The sequence below is a fragment of the Sorex araneus genome, chromosome 3 (genome assembly GCF_027595985.1).
Source record: "Sorex araneus isolate mSorAra2 chromosome 3, mSorAra2.pri, whole genome shotgun sequence".
NCBI classification, from domain to species: Eukaryota; Metazoa; Chordata; class Mammalia; order Eulipotyphla; family Soricidae; genus Sorex; species Sorex araneus.
The window spans coordinates 152,843,738-152,864,526 of NC_073304.1; the positions used below are offsets into that span (position 1 = coordinate 152,843,738).

General features: G+C 46.9%; 1 protein-coding gene across 3 annotated transcripts; it reads left to right on the forward strand.

The window, feature by feature from the left end:
• Positions 1 to 394: 394 nt before the first annotated feature.
• ANP32E (acidic nuclear phosphoprotein 32 family member E) lies at positions 395 to 19,441 on the forward strand. Of its 3 annotated transcripts, none has more exons than XM_055132574.1 (7): positions 402 to 846; positions 2,229 to 2,378; positions 5,676 to 5,798; positions 7,613 to 7,778; positions 9,100 to 9,302; positions 15,917 to 15,962; positions 17,496 to 19,441. In XM_055132574.1, the coding sequence occupies exons 1-7, from the start codon at positions 793 to 795 to the stop codon at positions 17,555 to 17,557; spliced, it is 804 nt and encodes a 267-aa protein (XP_054988549.1). In that variant the 5' UTR covers positions 402 to 792; the 3' UTR covers positions 17,558 to 19,441. The 3 variants fall into 3 exon arrangements, with proteins under 3 accessions (XP_054988550.1, XP_054988549.1, XP_054988548.1); XM_055132573.1 differs by having other exon boundaries at positions 404 to 846; positions 17,493 to 19,441; XM_055132575.1 differs by lacking the exons at positions 7,613 to 7,778; positions 15,917 to 15,962; positions 17,496 to 19,441 and having other exon boundaries at positions 395 to 846; positions 9,100 to 9,285.
• Positions 19,442 to 20,789: the final 1,348 nt, after the last annotated feature.

The window sequence follows — 20,789 nt, forward strand, 5'->3', positions numbered from 1 at the left end:
TAAAACTGGTGCATATCATGTGCCGAAAGATCAGACCAGTTACTTGGGCTCGTCAGAACGCCTTCCTCGCCTCTAATCAGGAAAGAAACCCCCACACCAAAACACAAACCCAGGGGGCACCAGAGCAGCCGCGGAGCGGGGGAAAGCGCGCCAAGCACACAAAGAGAAGGACGGGGCTGCCGGGATTCAAATTCCTTGCCCCCGAGACGGACACCCCTCTCGACCTATCGGAGGTAACTGCGCGCTTACTTGTAGCCAATAGACATAGCTCTTCTGGTTCGGTACTGCCCCGAAGACTGATAGATACTTAAGTTGCCCAATGGCCGAGTGTGATGCTGAAGACTCAACCAATCCGCGTGGGAGTTGGGAGGAGTGTAGGCCAGGGGGTTGCCGGTGCCGTGTCATGGAGGCTCAGTGTACGAGCAGCCATTGAAGGAGAAGGAACTGCGGGGGTGGGGCGTGTGCTTGTGTGTTGGTGTGCGTGAGTGCTTGTGTGTGTGTGTGTGTGTGTGTGTGTGAGGTGCGGTGTGTGTGCGCGCGTGCGTGCCTGCGCGCGCGCCTGTGAGTGCGCGCGCGGGTGTGCGGACAAGGCGGTGGGGGCCGCCGAGTTCGAGTCCCAACTCCTCGGACTCCATTCGCGGCGTCGCTCGGCCCCACGCCCGTGTGTCGGCACGGGCGTCCGTGTCGGCGTTTCTTTTCATTCATTTCCCGACCCGTGGCGATTCTCGGCGGGCGCAGCGGGAGCGGCGGGACAGGTTCGGGAGGCGAGCGGCCGCCGAGCAGCAGGAGGACATGGAGATGAAGAAGAAGATCCACCTGGAGTTGCGGAACCGCGCCCCGGAGGAGGCGAGTGACTCAGCCTTGTCGGGACGTCGCTCTCGGGGGTCTCGGGGGCGCGTGCGACCGGGACGGCCGACCCCGCGGGCCGCCTCCTCGCGCGTCCTCGAGCTTTCGGACCCGGCACCTAAAATGGCGAGGGCTCGAATTTCGGGGCGCCCGTGCCGGCGGCCTCGTGGGTGCGGGCCGGGCCCCCGCGCCCCGCGGCCCCCGTGGAAGTTTCTTTAACTTGGCGGCCGAGGGGCGGGCGCCCGGGACCTCGACGCCGGCCGCGGGTGTTCGGGGCGCCGAGCGCCCCGCGCCGGCTGGATCTGGGTCGGCTGCGGCCGCGTTCGGGCGGGGCGGGCCGGGCACGCGGGACGTGGTCTCCGTCCGCCCCCGCGCCTGGCGGCCCCGCGCCCCGCACCCGTGTCCGGGCTGCGGCCAGGGGCGCCCGACGGGCGGGGCCGTGCGGGAGGGATGCGCGCGGGCCGTGCGGCGCGGAAGGGCGCTGGGCGGGCACCGCGGGGGCGCGGGCAACTTCTGAGGGGCTTCGCTTGGCCGCGCCCGGCCCCGCCCCGCGCCCGGGGACTGCTCCGCTGTCCCCGGGGAACCTCGCTCCCGCGGCGGGAGAGCGGGGCCGCACCGGCCGCCGATGGCGACGGGGGGAGGGGGGACGGTGCGGGTCGTGGTTCTGGTGCGTGGAACGCGTTGGGATCGGCCTGGGGGGCACCTAGTGGTCAGGGTGCAGGTGCGCGCGGGTGGGGGCCGTGTGGGACACTGGTGGTGAGGATGGCGCGGAGCAGCGGCGCCGGCCAGGCTGATGCTGCAGAGTAGCAGCCCAGGATCTTTCTGAACTTGTTCAGGTTCTTTGGAAGTTTCTGTTTCCTGGTAGCTGGTGGACAGGATAGAGGAAGCCGTCACTGCTCAGGGTCACCCCAGAAAACACCCGAGTTCAGGGGCTCCAGCAGACTGAAAACAAGCCTGGAAAGCGCGTCTCCGAGACGGCGGGAGCGGCGTTCCCAGGGACTCCGTCCCGCGCCATGCCGCCCCGCGCTCTCATTCCCGTCATTCCCGTACCAGTCTAGGGGTGTTGGATGCCACCTGTTGCGGGGTGCAATAGCGGCCTCAGATATTCGCTATTCTGAGGTCGCTCTCCACCTTTGTGCGTTGCGTGTTGTGTTGTTGTTTACTCTCCACAAGACAAACCAAGGCGGAGTGTTGTTTCAGAATCCCAGTTAGCAAATGGAGTCCGGGCCCTGCAGTGGCCGAGCTGGTCGAGTGGAAAGACTGGTTTCCTGACATCCATCCAGCGGCCCCTCCGCTGCCCAAGCCAGCAAACAGGCCGAACGGGCCAGAATGGGCCAGCCCCTCCTCACTTGCAACCAAGCCCTTGCATGTCTTCTCTCCAGGTGACAGAGCTAGTCCTGGACAATTGCCTGTGCGTGAACGGGGAGATCGAGGGCCTGAATGACACTTTTAAGAAATTAGAGTTTCTGAGCATGGCGAACGTTGAGCTCAGCTCACTGGCCAGACTGCCCAGCTTGAATAAACTGCGAAAGGTAAGTCTTTCTCTGTCTTTGGGTTGTGCCCTGCATGCTGTGTTTGGGGCCATTACTAGCCTTAGCTCTGTGCCCAGGGGAACCCACTTCCCGTATGCGAAGCCTGAGTACTTCTCTGGTCCCTCACTGTCTGTTGAAGTGTTGATGAATTTGTTAGTTTATCAGGTCACAACCAGTAGGGGCTTATGCCTCCCATTTTTAGTGGTACTTGGGGACCAATTCTGAGTGTTCTGGGGCCCTGAGGCGCTCCATGCAATACTTCGGGTTTTTTTTTTTTCCCCTTTTTGGGTCACACCTGGCAATGCTCAGGGGTTACTTCTCACTCTGCACTCAGGAATTACTCCTGGCAGTGCTCGGGGACCATATGGGATACCAGGGATTGAACCCAGGTCTGCCGCGTGCAAGGCAAATGCCCTACCTGCTGTGCTATCGCTCCTGCCCTCCATGCAATACTTGTGCTTTGGTCCTTTGAGCTATTCCCAGGTCCTTAGAGTTGTATTTTGCGGGGTGGGAGAGGCCACTCCCACTAGTGCTTAGTACCTTGAGTGCTGGAGCTTGAACTGGGGCCTAATGTGGGCTTGGCCAGGCCAGGTCGTGACCTCTGCACTCCACATTCGAAAGCACACGATTTTTGTACCATGACCTACCATGTCTAATTTTTTTTTGTATTTTGGGTCACACCTGGTGATACACAGGGGTCACTTTTGGCTCTGCATTCAGGAATTACCCCTGGTGGTGCTCAGGGGACCATATGGGATGCTGGGAATCAAACCCGGGTCGGCTGCGTGCAAGGTAAACGCCCTACCCGCTGTGCTATCTCTCTAGGCCCCACATGTCTAATTTTTGTCTGAGGAAATGACTGTCTGCCTTTTGGTGAGAAGTTGCTAAGTTTTCATTAAGAAAGCAAGGTGGGGGGGGCCCGACAGAGCACAGTGGGCAAGGCTCTTGCCTTGCAAGCGACTGGCCTGGGTTTGATCCCCAGCACCCCATATGGTCCCTTAAGTCCTCGGTACCATGTATGGTCCCAGAGGTGTTCCCTGATAAACCCTGAACACCTCCAGGTGTAACCCCAAAGCCCCTCCACCCCCCCCCCCCCCCAACAAAACAAAACTCAAAGAATCAAGGTAGGGCAGATTTTGGAATCAGTGTTTTTAGAAATTTAATTTAAATTGAATAATAAAGTCACTTTGTGACATGAGTTTGGATTTAATGCATACCTATTTTTTATCTGGAACATCAAATCCAATTTTGACACAACTAGACTCAAACCTGGGTTTGGTTTGAAGACAGCCTATTTATTTTTCTTTAATTAAAAAAATTTTTTTATTAAGGCATTATAATTTATAAACATTCATAATTGAGTTTCAGACATAAAATGTTCCAATAACAATCCCACTACCAGTGCCAACGTCCTCCCACCAATGTTCCCAGATTACCCCTTCTCTACTGGCCTGCATCCTTGACAGGCACTTTTTTTTTTTTTTTTTTTTGCTTTTTTTGGGGTTAGACCCAGCAATGCTCAGGGGTCACTCAGGAATTACTCCTGGCATTACTTGGTGGACCATATGAGATGCTGGGAATCGAACCTGAGTCAGCCGTGTGCAAGGCAAATGCCCTACCTGCTGTGCTATCACTCCAGCCCCTTGAGAGGCACATTTTGAAGTTTGGTTGTAACTTGGATCTCCTGCTCTCAGTGTTGGCTCTTTGGTTTTGATGTATAGATATACCACACTTTTATCCCACCTGTGTGCCCATTGCCCCTGACCCATACCCCTGTTACCTTTGGTCTGCCTCTTCTGTTTGTTTCGGGGCCATATCTGGCAGTGTTTATAGGTGTCACTTGGCTCGGCACTCAGGCACCACTCCTGGTAGGACTCAGGGAAATGTTTGGGGTGCTAGGGATTGAACTTGGGTCGTCACGTGCAAAAGCAAATGCCCTACCCTATGATCTCTCTGGACCTGGTCTGTCTCTTTTTACTGCCCCCTTCCATTTCTTTCCTTTCCTGTCCTTTTCATCTTTGCAGTCTAGTGTCAAGGGTAATTTGACTATACGCTTTTTGATATTTGTATTCACACATCCTGCTACCACAGATAAGTGAGATCATCCAGTACTTGTCCTTCTTCACTTAACATAATATTTTTCAGTTCCATGCAAGTTGTATTGAATTACCAGATTTTATCATTCCTTGCAGCTACATAGTAAGATATTTGTCTTAAACTCTGTACTGTCTGTACTGTCCAGTTTTAGATTAGGGTCTTCATTTATTTTGGTTACTGAGTTTTAAATATTCTTAAGTATATTTTGGATAGTAGTCCCTTATCAGATATGTCATTTTCAGTTATCTCTGTGGCTCAGCTTCTAACTCATTTATTGTAATATAATTTAGAGGGGAGATTCTAGAAATTTCTTTTAGAAAATTTTGGCTTATTTTATAGTTCTTTTGGCTGCTTAGTAAATATGATTGATTTCCTTTATGTCCAATTACAGATTTATCATTTTGCTTTCTTAATAATCTTCTTACCAATATGTGACAGCAGGTTAGTGTGGATGATGGGTACCTGCGAGATTATGAATTCATTAATAAAGGAATATGTCTTATCAGGTTTAAGGGGAGTTTTGTCATAGCTCTTAATTATTTTTATTTTATTGATTTGTTTGTAATTTTTTCTTTTTGGGTCACACCCGGCAATGCACAGGGGTTATTCCTGGCTCTGCACACAGAAATTACACCTGGTGGTGCTCAGGGGACCATATGGGATGCTGGGAATCGAACCCCGGTTGGCCACGTGCAAGGCAAATGCCCTTCCCACTGTGCTATCGCTCCAGCCCCTGTTTGTAATTTTTTTAATTGAATCACTGTGGATAGACGTTACAAAACTGTTCATGATTGGATTTCAGCCATACAGTATTCCATCACCCATCCCTCCACCAATGTACATTTCCTAGCATCAGTGTCCCCAGGTTCCCTCCCATCACCCATCACTCCCCAAATACCCCCAACCCCCCCACCCCCCCGCCTGCCTCTATGGCAGGTGCTTTTTGAAGACAGCCTATTTTTAAGTTGATAGACTTAGTAATTTCATAATTTAGTAATTTTGTTTGTTTTGGGTCACACTAGTGGTATCAGGGCTTACGCCTTGCTCTGCGCTCATGATCACTCCTGGGGTGCTGGGATCGAACCTGGCGTGTCCATGTTCAAATGCGAAGGTCCGCTCTGCTGTGCCATGGCTTCCGCGCCAGGTTTAGTGATCTTTAAACTATCCAGGCCTTCACAAGCTTTGGTGTTGCGTTCGCAGCTGGAGCTCAGTGACAATATCATTTCTGGAGGCCTGGAGGTCCTGGCCGAGAAGTGCCCCAATCTCACCTACCTCAATCTGAGCGGAAACAAGATCAAGGACCTCAGCACTGTGGAAGCTCTGGTAAGGGATGGTGCCTGTCTCCGGCTACCTTTCGGAGAGAATACTTGAGTTTCCCTCCCGAGATGTATTTGTGGGCTTTTTGGTTACTGTAGGGGTTTTGGCCATTCCTGTAGAATTGGGACAGGTTGATTTCTCTCTCCAGTGCCTGAGCTGTCACCCTCCCCAGCCTGCCTTTTTTTTTTTTTGGATCACACCCGGCGATGCACAGGGGTTACTCCTGGCTTATGCTCTCAGGAATTACTCCTGGTGGTGCTCAGGAAACCATATGGGAATCGAACCCCGGTTAGCCACGTGCAGGGCAAATGCCTTACCCACTGTGCTATCGCTCCAGTCCCCAGCCTGCCTTTTTACACTTGAGGGCACATTTATTTATTTTCTTTTACCTTTTACTTTTTACTCCTGGCGGTGCTGGAGACCTTATGGGATGCCAGGGGTCGAACCCAGGTTGGCTACATGCAAGACAAATGCCCTTTCCACTGTGCTATTGCTCCGGTCCCTGAGGGCACTTTAAAAAGACCCCAGGCTGTGATTCAGAGGTCTCTTTCTTCTCTGTTAGAGTGAGACTTTGAGGCCAGGATGTGGGTCAAGTTAGCTTGGTGTGTGAGACATGACTTTGATCCCCCACACAGGAAAAATAGAGTAAAAATTGAGTGGCTCTGGGCATACCCAGGGGTGCTCAGAATTTACTCCTTGCCCTCCTCAGGGATCACGCCTAGAGGATTCTGGGGACCTTATGTGATGCCAGGGATTGAACCCTGGTTGGTTTCGTGCAAGGAAATGCCATCTCCACTGTATCATTGCCTCCTCTAAGTTTTTTTTTTTTTTCGGTCACACCCAGTGATGCTCAGGGGTTGGTTCCTCCTGGCTCTGCACTTGGAATCACTCCTGGCGGTGCTCAGGGGACCATATGGAATGCTGGGAATCGAATCCGGGTTGGCTGTGTGCAAGGCAAATGCCCTCCCCACTGGGCTATCACTCCAGTCCTTTTTTTTCTAAGTTTTTAAGTTAATTCATTATTTTGCTCTTTTTTTGTTTGTTTGTTTTTGGTTTTGGGTCACACCGGTGATGCACAGGGGTTACTCCTGGCTCTGCACTCAGAAATTACTCCTGGTGGTGCTCGGGGGACCATATGGGATGCTGGGAGTCGAACCTGGGTTGGCCATATGCAAGGCAAATGCCCTACCCACTGTGCTTTATCTCCAGCCCCTATTTTGCTCTTTTTATTTCCTACGGTGAGGGAAGAAAATGGAGGTGGAGTGAAACTTTGAAAATGGGTTGCTCTGATTTTTTTTTTTTTAAAGATGGAGATTAAAGTGATGGAAAAAAAGTTAGTGGTAGATTGCAAGTTTGTTTTTATTTGGGTAATTTTCATAATGTTTATTTTTATTACTGTTTGTAATTGTGTGCCTTTACAAGTAATACTTTTATTTTGAAGGGGACCAAATCCAGGAGTGCTCAGGGTTTACTCCTGCCTCTGTGCTCAGCAATCACTCCTGGCTGTGTTCTGGGGACTGTGTGGGATTCTGGGGATTAAAACCAGGTTAGCCACTTAAAAGGCAAGGGCCCTACTGTTGTAGTAAGGTGTTAGGCATAAAGCAGTGCCCAAATGCTGTCACACGCCAGGACTTTGTTACGAGACTTCACTGTGGTTGCTGTAATAAATAGCCCTTTAGTATAATTTTCAACAAACCTAAAATGATTTTCTACGAGTCATTGTCTTGATTTTATGTATTTTTATTTTGGATTATGAATTAAAAAGTAATTCATGTGGCATCCTAATCTTGAATATAAGTTTTAACTTTTTACTTTTTCAGCAAAATCTGAAAAATTTGAAAAGTCTTGACTTGTTTAACTGTGAGATCACAAACCTGGAAGATTATAGAGAAAGTATTTTTGAGCTCCTGCAGCAAATCACGTACTTGGATGGATTCGATCAGGAGGATAATGAAGCCCCAGACACGGAGGATGATGAGGATGAGGGTAATTTTCAGACATGTAAATGTGTCAGAATTATAGTCTTTAATTTAGCTATGCAAATTATATTAGACCTCATAGTTATGCCAGGTAAAACAGGTATTAATGAGAGGGGGGAAAGTTAAGAACCCAGGGCCACAATCTTTTATTTCTTCTTAGACTTCTAGTAGCTTTGGGAGAATTTATCTATTATAGCATTTGGCTTCCTGAAAATTTGTATCTGCAGAAACTTATTACTGCCACCTAATAAAAGTGACAGAATTTACAATGCTGATTGAAGATAAAATCCCCCATTCATTTTAGTATTAGTTCTAATAGCCAAAGAATGAAGCAGTCCAGATGTCAGTCGTTGCTGGGTAAACAGGTGGCGACAGTGCAGTATTAGTGACACCAGCTGTAGATATCACTCAGCCCCCAAACTCCAAACACACCCCCAAAAAAGAAGGGGGAAGTACTCATTCATATTTCACTCCTTGTACACGGAATGAGCCTTGAAAACATTCTGAGTGGAAGAAACTGATGAAGACCATGCACTTTGTGAGTCCAGGTGCCAGGTGCCCAGAGTAGATAAGACTGGGGTGGTCAAGGGAGCTGGGCAGTGTCTGTAGGTGGGACAAGGGTTTTAATTGGCAGGGGGCGGGGGTGTATGAAGGAAGTGTTCTAGAATTGAATAATGGGCATGCGTATTTAGATAGCTGGTCACATTGCAGATGACGAATGGCCATTGTTAGTCGTGGTGCACTATTAGCGTTCATCCAGTAGTCTTTCCCTAAAAGAAATGGACTCAACCAAATAGTGATATGAAAAAAATGGGATTGGCGGGCCAGGTGTAGGCATGGACCATTCTGGACTGGGGAGGGTTTGGCCCTCCTGAGAAGCCCCCAGAAAACAAAATGAAAATAGGAAATCATGGAAAAGTCTGATTTGAAGTGTTTATAAAACAAAACAATAGTTCATTATGATGTTTGGAAAGCTGTTTGGAAAAGAACCAGCATTTAGGGACCATTTTTTTCTCAGATAGTAGATGTGGATAATCACCTGGAAATTGAATGATTGGCTAAAGAGTTTGAAGTGATGAGGCCAGGGTGATAGTACAGCAGGGCGGGTGTTTGCCTTGCACGCAACCGACCCACATTTGATCCCTGGTATCACTATGGTGCACTCAGCACTGCCAAGAGTGCTGCCTGAGTGTAGAGCAAGGAGTAAGCCCTCAGCATCACTGTGGCCTGTTTCCCCAAAAAAGTTTTAAGTGATCGAGGCAAGGTTCATCCTGCTAGCAAGAAGCATTTATTCAACCATTTACTCACCTCTTCAAATATTGTTCAAGATGGAGATGAAGATGATGATGAAGAGGAAGATGAAGCTGGCCCTGGATATGGTTGTGGGGAAGGTTATGAGGAAGAGGATGATGAAGAGGATGATGATGATGATGATGACGACGATGATGACGAAGATGAAGATGCAGGCTCAGAATTGGGAGAGGGAGAAGAGGAAGTGGGCCTCTCGTACTTAATGAAAGAAGAAATTCAGGTGAATGATGCTACTTTTGGGTACTGAACAATATTTAGGCAGAGAGCTAGAACTTGAGAAGTGAGTGGGTTGGAGAAGGAGCCCAGTGGACTGGAGCACGTGCTTAGCATTGTAGGTGGACCACGGCTCCACCTGTGGTCCCTGGGCACGGCCACCAGTGACCACACCCCGCACTGCTCAGGCCCCTCCAGCTTTGCTCCAGGGACTATGTGGTACCAGAGGGACTCCTCTGTAGGAAGCAAGCATGAGTTTGGCCCATTGAGCATCTCTCCCCTGGTGGAAACATTTTACAGATGTTTCTGAGCTTCACTTTCTGCGTTTACTAAACTGTAATGATACAGCCTTCACACTTGAAGGTTCCACAGGGTGATTTCTATAAAGTAGTTGCTGGCTCTAGTAGAAAAACATTTCTCTAATTCTTTTATTTCTTTATTTTCTTTCTTTCTTTTCTTTTTTTTTTTTTTTGCTTTTTGAGTCACACCTGGCGATGCTCAGGGGTTACTCCTGGCTCTGCACTCAGAAATTACTCCTGGTGGTGCTCAGGGGACCATATGGGATGCTGGGAATCAAACCCGGGTTGGCCACGTGCAAGGCAAATAAATGCCCTACCCACTGTGCTATTGCTCCAGCCCCCCTTTTTTTCTTTATTTTTATCTTTGATTATTTTTATTGTTTTATTTTTTTTACTACACCCTGCAGTGCTCAGGGCTTTCTTCTGACTCTGTTCTCAGAGGTCACTTGTGCGCTGGGAGGACCATGTGGGATGGTGGGGATTGAATTGGGTTGACCTTGTGCAGGCAAGCACCCTCCCCACTTTACTATCTCTCCTTCCTTATTTTTTTTTTTAATTTTTAATTTTTGTAGTGAAGCAAGATAATTTTTATTTTATTTTTTGAAGCAAGGTAATTTTTATTGAAAGATGTGAGTGGAGAGAAAGAACTGTGTTCAGAAGAGAAAGAACTGTGTGTTCTGGAGAGAATACAGGTTTCTCCAGAGTAGAAATAAGCAAAGGTACATGGAGAAAAGCAAGCAAGCTATGTGTTGAAGGGAGAGTGTGGGTTTGAAGGCAGCCCTTTCCCCTGATTCTTGCTTAAGCATTTGGGTAGCTCTCTAACAGGTCTCTGCATGGCTAAGGACTGTCCCCTTGTTGCTGGTCCTGCCTAGAGGAAACCATCGCTTCCCTTCTATCCAGGACATATGAGACCTGTTGTCACACACCCTCTGTTCCCACTAGCTTCACTTTACTGTTCCAATTGTCACAGCAAGCCATATTGCTTTTCTGGTTAGATAGATATATTTCTTATTTACTCTTGTTGAAGTGACTTTCCTTCTTATGTATTTAATTTTGTTCATTCGTTTTTGGGCCACACCCAGCTGTGCCCAGAGCTTACTCCTGACTCTGTGCTTTTGCTAGATTCCGGAGGCCATATGAGATAGCAGGGATTGAACAAGAGTCAACCATATGCAAGGCCAGCGCCCTGTCTGCTGTTCTACTGTTCTGACCCCCGGGATTTACTTTCTTTTTGGGTCACACCAAGCAATGCGCAGGGGTTACTCCTGGCTTTGCACTCAGGAATTACTCCTGGCGGTGCTCAGAGGACCATATGGGATGCTGGGAATGGAACCCGAGTCGGCTGCACGCAAGGCAAACGACTTACCCTTTGTGCTATCGCTCCAGCTCCAGGATTTCCTTTCCTTTTTTTTTTTTTTCTTGGCTTTTTGGATCACACCTGGCTTTGCACTGGGGTTACTCCTGGATCATGCACTCAGGAATTAACTTCTCTTGATGTTCAGGGGACCATATGGTATGCTAGGAATCGAACCCGGGTCGGCTTCATGCAAGGCAAACATCCTACCCACTGTGCTATTGCTCCAGCCTCAGATTTACTTCCTTTACTGAGTGAATGAAGAGTACTGAGTTTAGATTCCAGGACATGCAATTTCACAACAGACAGGTGTGCAGTCACCACCCAGATTATGCCTCATGAGTTCTTTGTCTTCCTGTGTGTTGGGGCCACATCTGGTGGTGCTCAGTTTGGTCCCTCTTGGCTCACTCTGGGGCAGATGGAGTGTCAGGGCTGGCCTGTGCGAGGTCAGCACACTGATGCTGTACTGTCATCGAGCCTGCCACTTTTCAGTTTATATCAGTGTACTCTTTTCCATTTTACATAGTAAGATTTTGGACTCTTGTTATTTTGTTTTGGCTTTATGTTCTCTGCCAGCAATTTTCCTTTTTGTCTAAGCATATTAAATAATTTAAAATACTCTTTGAGGGGCTAGAGCGATAGCATAGCGGGTAGGGCGTTTGCCTTGCACGCGACTGACCCGGGTTTGATTCCTAGCATCCCATATGGTCCCCTGAGCACCACCAGGGGTACCTGAGTGCAGAGCCAGGAGAGACCCCTGTGCATCACCAGGTGTGACCCAAAAAGAAAAAAAAAATACTCTTTGACTACTTACACTGTAGCACTGTCGTCCCATTGTTCATTGATTTGCTCAAGCAGGCACCAGTAACGTCTCCATTGTGAGACTTGTTACTGTTTTTGGCATGGACTGGAGCGATAGCCAGCAGTAGGGTGTTTGCCTTGCATGCGGCTGACCCGGGTTCGATTCCTTTGTCCCTCTCGGAGAGCCCAGCAAGCTACCGAGAGTATCCTGCCCGCATGGCAGAGCCAGGCAAGATACCTGTGGTGTATTCGATATGCCAAAAGTAGTAACAAGTCTCACAATGGAGACGTTACTGGTGCCCGCTCAAGCAAATCGATGAACAACAGGACAGTGTGACAGTTTTTGGCATATCGAATATACCACGGGTAGCTTGCCAGGCTCTGCCATGCGGGCGGGATACTCTTGATAGCTTGCTGGGCTCTCTGACAGGGTCGGAGGAATCAAACTCGGGTCAGCCATGTGCAAGACAAGCGCCCTACCCACTGTGCTATCACTCCAGACCTGATTACTTGCAGATGGTTATATTTTGGTGAATATCAGAAAATAGTGACTAGGTTGCATGGTTAAGTATAGAACTAAATCTCAGATAATGCATTCAGTGTTAAATCATTGTTGTACCTGAGTAGTAGAAACTAGAAGCTTTTCATTGTGCTAAGATAATTTGGATATTTAAAATAAAGGCTTGTTTTGAGAAGCTAAGATCTCTTAGCTTTAGTTATATTGTTGAGATGTAAAAAGAAATTCCTAGGGGCCTGAGAAATAGTACAGTGGGTAGGGTGATTGCCTTGCATGCAGCAGACTTGGGTTCAATCCTGACACCATATATAGTCCCCTGAGCCTCTCCAGAAGTGGTCCCTGAATGTAGAGCCAGGAATAAGCTCTGATCACCACTGGGTGTGGGCCTCCTATCATAAATAAAATAAGAAATTTCTAATTTGGGGATAAGTGGTAGAGTCTATGCTTTGTGTGTGTGAGGCCCTAGGTTCAATCTTGGCATTCACACAAAATAACCAATCGGCGGATAGATAGAAATGTGCATACGTATTATGAAACACTACTCAACCACTTAAAAAAATGAAATTCTCCTTTGTGACAGCATGGATGGATGGAGGGCATCATGCTGAGTTGAAGTAAGTCAGAAAGATGAGCATAGTAGGGTCTCCCTTATGCACAGTAACCAAGCAGGGTACCAGACTGATGGGTGTTGCCCAGTGGTCTGTGGTCAGGGATGGTTGCAGTGGGGTTCAGAGTTTCTGGGCCAGAGGGATGGTCCAGCAGGTGCTGGAAGCCCTACATGTAGCCTATCTGAGTTCGAGTTCCTCAGGGCCCTGCACTCAACTAGGTGAGCTCCCTGGTGCCTCCCTGCCCCCTGCCCCAAATTAAATGAATAAATTTCTAGGTGCCAGAGAGATAGTACATTGGGTAGGACACTTGCCCTGCATGTTGTTGACCTGGATTTGATTCTCAGCATCCCTATGGTTCCCTGAGCACCTCCAGGTGTGGCCCCCAAATGAAAATAAGACGGGGGGAAAAATCTCCCCTCCCTGCTGTTTGCTCTGGCCTTGGTGGCGGTCCCTCTCTGTGCTCCTCCATGTTGCAGAGTTGGCCGTACCTTCCAAACCCAGGGAACCCAGTGACAGTGCTGCAACTTCACACTCAGGTTCGGATTGCTGCCTCCTCTTCTGCTCCAGTCGGGGGCCACAGACTCCCTGGTCGTCACTGTTTCTCCCCTTGTCACTTCTGTTCCTGCGGCCTGCCTGGTGGTGCTATGTGAGTGCACTGCTGCAGAGTGATTCCTGTAAACTATCATGCAAGGGGAGATGGCACCCCAAAGCACTGAGCACAGAGGCCCAGGGTCAGTCCCCGAGTACTGAGCTAGGAGTAACCCTTGAGCTCAGCCTGATGTGGCCCCAAAACAACAACAGTAAAAAGAGATGCATTTTCCTTAGGGTTTCTAGTTAAATGCTTGAAAATGAAACATTAAGTTCTGTGTAGTATTTCTAGGTGTAAGTGGGGCTGTGGGTGCTGACAGGGAGAGTTAGTTGCCCAACTGACTACCTGGCAGTTCTTGACTTTTGTGGGATTGCAGAGAAGAGCCTGAAAGGCCTGCGGTGTGTAGTAATTAGTATAATGTTCATGAGAGAAATGGTGACTATAATTATTATTATTATTATTATTATTTTCTTTTTGGGTCACACCTGGCGATGCACAGGAGTCATTCCTGGCTCATGCACTCAGGAATTATCCCTGGCGGTGCTCAAGGGACCATATGGGATGCTGGGATTTGAACCCGGGTCGGCCATGTGCAAGGCAAACGCCCTACCCGCTGTGCTATCACTCCAGCCCCTGTTTTTTAAAAAGGGTTTGTGGGGGGGCTGGAGCGGTAGCACAGCGGGGAGGGCATTTGCCTTGCACACGGCCAACCCAGATTCGATTCCCAGCATCCCATATGGTCCCCCGAGCACTGCCAGGAGTAATTCCTGAGTGCATGAGCCAGGAGTAACCCCTGTGCACCACCGGGTGTGACCCAAAAAGCAAAATAAATAAAAAAGGGTTTGTTGGCCTGGTGAGACCTCCGCAGAGAGAGGGTGAGAGGCTTAGATTGGATCCTCGCCCCCCTGCCCCCCCATACACACACGTCCCTCCCAGAGCACCACCAGGAGCCCCCATAAGCATGGTAGATGTGTCCCAGAAACCCCAGGGGAGAAAGGGTTTGTGGTACCTGAGCTACAGTACAGCAGGTACTCGCCTTGCACACAGTCAACTTGGTGGGTCCAATCCCTGGCATCCCATATGGCCCCCTGAGCCCCAGGAGTGATTCTTAGAGAGCAGAGCCAGGAGTAATTCCTGATCACTGCTGGATGGGTCCAAAAATCAAAAAGTAGAAAAGAGGGTTTATTAGGTTTAGCATAAGAAATTCCTGTTTCAGGGCCAGAGAGATAGTACAACAGGTAAGGCGTTTGCTTTTGTATGCTACACCCCTGAGCATTGGCAGGTGTGACCCAGAAAGCCAAAAAAAAATTCCTGGTTCAGTATGCATAAGAGATTTGTGTCCTAGTTTGCAAAAGTCAAAACAGCAAGGTCGTGATGTTTCAGGACTACGTTCTGGGCCCAGGAGTGTGGTCAGTGTGTAGTGAGCAGTGCTCACCTTGCCTGTGGGAGCCCCCAGGCCCAGACAAACTAAGTCAGCCATTTAGAATCTTTCCAGGAGAATGCCAGGCAAGCTTTATTGTGATATTTATTGACATTCGCTATTTGGATGAGCAGGTACTTAAAAGTAGGAGGAACTTACAGATCTTTCTAGATGATTACTTTGATCTGAAAACTGGGGCCCAGAGAGAGTAGTGACTGATTTGGACATTGAGCTCTGGGCTGGGATTTAGGTATTTCCTCTCTCAGACGATAAAATGGAGACTTTGTTTATTTTGGGTCACACTCAGCAGTGCTCAGGACTTACTCCCGACTCTGCTCAGAGAGTCCCATATGTGGGGTGCCATAGATCAAGTATGCATCAGCCGTGTGCAAGGCCAGTACCCTCCCTGCTGTACTATCTCGCCAGTGCCCGAAGATGGAGGACTCTGCTTATGAAATAGTTAACGGTTGCTCTGTTAACTGCTGTGATGGGCATGTGTGGTTCTTTAAGTGAGTTAAAAATGAGATAAGTAGAATATTTAGTTCTCAGTTTCTGTGGATAGAGTTCTAGTGCTCAGTAGTTATGAGGGCTGGTTTGGCAGCCTTATAGAAGAGGACATTCCCATCGTTGTAGAACTTTTTTTTTTTTTTCTTTTTGAGTCACACCTGGCGATGCACAGGGGTTACTCCTGGCTCATGCACTCAGGAATCACTCCTGGCGGTGCTCAGGGGACCATATGGGATGCTGGGAATCGAACCCGGGTCGACCGTGTGCAAGGCAAACGCCCTATCCGCTGTGCTATCGCTCCAGCCCCCATTGTAGAACTTTTGGATTGCACTGGTTGTATAAATAAAATTGATTTACTTGTATTTTCACAAAGGAATGAGATTGCTTTGGAAGTTTGCGAAGGTTTTAACAATTCAGGCAGAAGTAGTCAGAATAACCAGTCATTTTGCTTTTGTTGGAATGTATTATCAAATTGATGAATTCAGGTCATGACTTACTCATTCTCAAATAATACATGAATTTCAAGGATGAAGAAGATGATGACGACTATGTTGAAGAAGGGGAAGAAGAAGGTAAGTAAATGTTACAAAGGGTTGAGGATGTTGGGACTGGAGAGATAGTACTGTGGGTAGGCTGTTTGTCTTACGGCATGCTACAAGGGATTGTCTCACTCAGTTCAATCCCTTGTAGCATGCCATACGGTCCTGAGCCCTGCCTCGAGTGATCGCTGAACACATCTGGGTTTGGGCCAAAACAAAACAAAACAAATAGAAACCCCAAAACACAAAACCAACTTACAACATTTGCTTTTTTTTAAAATTACCTATTCATAAACCTGTGCACATTTCCCACCACCAGTGTCCCAGTTTCCCTCCTGCCTGCTTCCCTCACCCCAGCCTGACTCTATGGCATATACGTCTCTCTTTCCTTCCCTTCTATCTCCTTTCCTCCCCCACTCCCCACAGTCTGATAACTGAAATTTGCTTTTTAATAAGCATAAAGTGACAGTGGAACAATGAGCCAATGAGCTCAGTATTTTTTTAATTTTGTCTTCTGGACCATACCTGGCAATGCTTAGGGGTTACTCTTAGATTTGCACTCAGGAGTTACTCCTGTGGTGCTGGGAGAGACCATATGGGGTGCCAGGGATTGAACCTGGGTCAGTTGTATGCAAGGCAAACACCCTCCCTCCTGGACTATAGCTCTGACCCTTTGATGCTAATTTTTTTTTGACTTTTTTTTTTCTTTTTGGGTCACACCTGTGATGCACAGGGGTTAACTCCTGGCTCTGTACTCAGGAATAACTCCTGGTGGTACTCGGGGGACCATGTGGGATGCTGGGAATCGAACCTGTGTCGGCCGCGTGCAAGGCAAACGCCCTACCCTCTGTACTATCACTCCAACCCCTCTAATGCTATTTTTTTGGGGGTGTCACACCTGGCAATGCACAGGTGTTATTCCTGGCTCTGCACTCAGGAATTACTTCTAGCGGTGCTCAAGGGACCGTATGGGATGCTGGGAATCGATCCTGGGTTGGCTGCGTGCAAGGCAAACACCCTACCCACTGTGCTATTACTCCAGCCCCTCTAATGGTAATTTTTAAAGTCTTTTGGAGCATGTGAAGCCTTATGGATCCGTGAACCTTTGATAATGCCTCTTAGATTTTCACTGTGGCTTTATTTATTTATTTTGGTTTTTGGGTCACACCTGGCGATGCACAGGGTTTATTCCTGGCTCATGCACTCAGGAATTATTCCTGGCGATGCTCAGGTGACCATATGGGATGCTGGGATTCGAACCCAGGTTGGCTGCGTGCAAGGCAAACGCCCTACCCGCTGTGCTATTGCTCCAGCCCCTGCACTGTGGCATTTTTAAACTTTCTTCAGAATAGTGTTATTTATAATAATGCCAAGCCCTCTAAGTTTCTTGATCTGTATTTCATGATTTGGCCACAGGGTGCATTGCCAAGTTGTCATTATTTACAGATTTCTTAGTTCAATACAGTGAAATGGACAGATTAAGAGGATATAGCACATTGTTTCACTATATTAACTAACATTCATGTGTTAAGATCATTTCACAATTTTCCTTTCCTTTGGAAGAAGGTGTTCGAGGGGAAAAAAGAAAACGAGATGTTGAGGATGACGGAGAGGACGAGGATGACTAGACCGGAAGGAAGGCGGGTCCCCTGGCGGCTGGGGACAGGATGCTGACTTCTTTGTTACTTCATGTACAATAGCTATCCCTACAGATAATAATGTGTAACTTTTTATAGGAAAAGCGTGGTTTTACTATTTTTGCCTTATCATTCCAAGTAAAATTTACTAGCTTGTTAATGATCATCTTGTATGTAGAGAAAAAGTTCGATTGGCCACATTGTGAAATTCCCTAGCAAATTTATTTAGAATCTTAATTTTTCTATTTCAGGGTCACCGTAGCAGGGTGCATTTCATGCCTACAGACTTAAAGTTATTTATAAATGAACAGAAATCACAATTGGCTAAAGTATTAAAAGAGTTTCTTAAATGATAAGTTGGTGATTTTATTTTTTTAACAGTAACCTAGAGCAACTTAGTTTGAAGGCAACAGTGGTGTGTGTTTTGTTTGTTTGTTTTGGGGGGTGTTGTTCAAGAGTACTGAGGTGCTCTTGTTACATCAATATCTTGGAAACTCATGTAGGCACAGTCTAGGTAGGAAGTGTTCTGTACAATATAGTTTGGGGTTTTATGGAGGCTTCTGAAATCTTTTAACTAGGTGGCTAATGAGATTTTATTTTTGAAGGAAAGATTACTTATACTAAGTTCAGAGATAAGTGGCCAGCTCTTCTCCAACCTGAAGATCCTGGTATGCTAACGGTTGCTTTGTTTCTAAGTATGTGGGCTTTATTTTCCTCTCAGTGATTCCTTTATGATCATGTCCCTTTCTTGCACTCTTTTAAAAAAAAAAGATTTTTTTAGTAACTTACAGAAAACCAGGAAAATCTTATACCTCAACCGCCTTTTCATACCTGTCTCAGTTGTAATTGAGCTAAATGAAAGAGACTGAGTATCTTCTGAGACGTGTCTGTTTGCAGCGCAGTGCTGTTAGGGAAGTATCTCTGGGTTAGCTGCACGTACACACTATCATTGGGATGAAGAAAGAAAAGTGAAAGAGGCTTGTAGAACGTGTTAGCGTTTTTCAGAATTAATTGAAGTATACTGGACAATTGGGAAAATATTTGAAACTAAATATTAAAATTTATTTCCCCCACCCCAAGTAAATAGCATTTAAAAAGCTATTTGGGTGTGTGTTTCCCTCTGTGGCTCCCAGATGTACATTGGGAGGCATTGTGAAAAGCCAAGTCAGCCTTTGGTAGTGACTCAGTGTTCAGGGCAATTTGTTTCTGAATTTTGGCATCTAAATATTTTTCATCTTTGTTTCGAATGTGTTTTTAAAGTAAGTGTCAAGTTAGTTGAAGTTTCCCTTCCACATTGGAGCACATTTAAATTACTAAGTGTAGTATTGCTTCTTTGTTTTAAATATATGACTTGGGGTTTTAAAGTAAAAACTATGAAGTTATTTGTGGATAAACTAAAAAAAGACACACAGCTGACTGAACTCAGATTCCTGGGATTAGTTTAGTGGAAGTATTGAAGTATCCAAAGGCTAGCATTTTTTGTTCCTTTTAACTAATTGAAATGCCCAATTTAGTTCTGAGTATTCTCATTGCATTGTATACCAGATTATAAAATACTTTTAAAATGTTAAATCTAACCATTGACTTTATCAATCATCATATTATGCAATCTAAATTAGAAATTTTTTGCTTGAAAAAACTTAGACCCTCCAGATAACTTTTTAAGACTTGTTTAGCTTTGTGGGTGGTATTTTCATGCAGATAAGTAAGGGTGGGTTTTATATTTTGTAGAAGTTTTTGGTCCTATTTTAATGCTCTTGTATGGCAGAATGTATATAGTGTGTTAAATTCCTTAAAACTGTCCTTTTAAAACTTTGAAGTTAATACTTTTGTGCAACTGTGTTTTGAATAAAGCCATGACAGTGTTAAAAGCAATATTGTATTCCTATTTTGCTGTTCATGACTGTTTGTTTTTTTTTCTGTTCCCGTTACTGCTGTAACTTAAATGTTTCCGGGTTGGGGGTGGGGGGTTGTTGTTGTGTTTTTTTTTTTGCTTTTTGAGTCATGCCCAGTGATGCTCAGGGATTACTCCAGACTCTGTACACAGGAATTACTCCTGGCATTGCTTCAGGGACCATATAGGATGCCAGATCAGCAGCATGCAAGGCAAACACCCTCCTCACTGTACTGTCACTATGGCTTTTGGGTTTTTTGGGGTGGTCATCCCCAGTGGTGCTCAGGGCTTACTCCTGTTCTGGGCTCAGGGATCACTCCTGGTGGGGCTCTAATTAGCAAGTGCCTAATCCTCTGTACCATCACTCCAGCCCCTGTTGCTTATGTCTTTTAAGAAATCAGTGAATTCTTTTTGGCTAGAGAAAATGGTGGAACTACACAAGAGTTATTAGAGGCATTAGCTAGTGCAGTTCTGTATAAGACTGACATGGAATACTCTAAGCACTGCTGAGCCTTTGGGCTGTCAGATAAGGTAGTCTTTTTTTAATTTTCTTTTTGCGTCACACCTGGTGATGCACAGGGGTTACTCCTGACTCTGCACTCAGGAATTATTAATTACTCCTGGCGGGGCATGGGGGACTATCTGGGATGCTGGGGATTGAACCCTGGTCGGCTGCATGCAAGGCAAATGCCCTATCTGCTGTGCTATCGCTCCAGCCCCACGATAGTCTTTCAATGCTGGAAATTGCCCTTGTAGTCTTCTCCATGCAGTGATATTCTGCAGCTGTTGCTTAATAATAGGATTCTATCACTACATTCCTTTTCTGTGTCAGAATCAGCCTAAGATTTGAGAACCTGACTGTTCTCAAGTGACTGCCCCAGCACTAATATTGAACAGCACCTAACTTGAAGAACCGGTTATACCACAGAATGTAAATCACAAAATGAGCCTTGCTCCTGGGGAACATTTATAAAGACATTATACACTGATAATGTGCTCATATTTCATACTATAATAAGCTGTAATGAGAATTATGAAATTAACGAAAATTAAGAAAATGTGATGAGGGCCGGAGCGATAGCACAGTGGGTAGGGCGTTTGCCTTGCATGCGGCCGACCCGGGTTCGATCCCCGGCATCCCATATGGTCCCCCAAGCACTGCCAGGAGCAATTCCTGAGTGCAAAGCCAGGAGTAACCCCTGAGCATCGCTGGATGTGACCCAAAAAGCAAAAAAAAAAAAAAAAAAAAAAAGAAAATGTGATGAGGACTGAGAAACTGAAACTGACCCTCTACATTAAACAAGAGAAGGGAGGGAGAAGCGTTCCTTT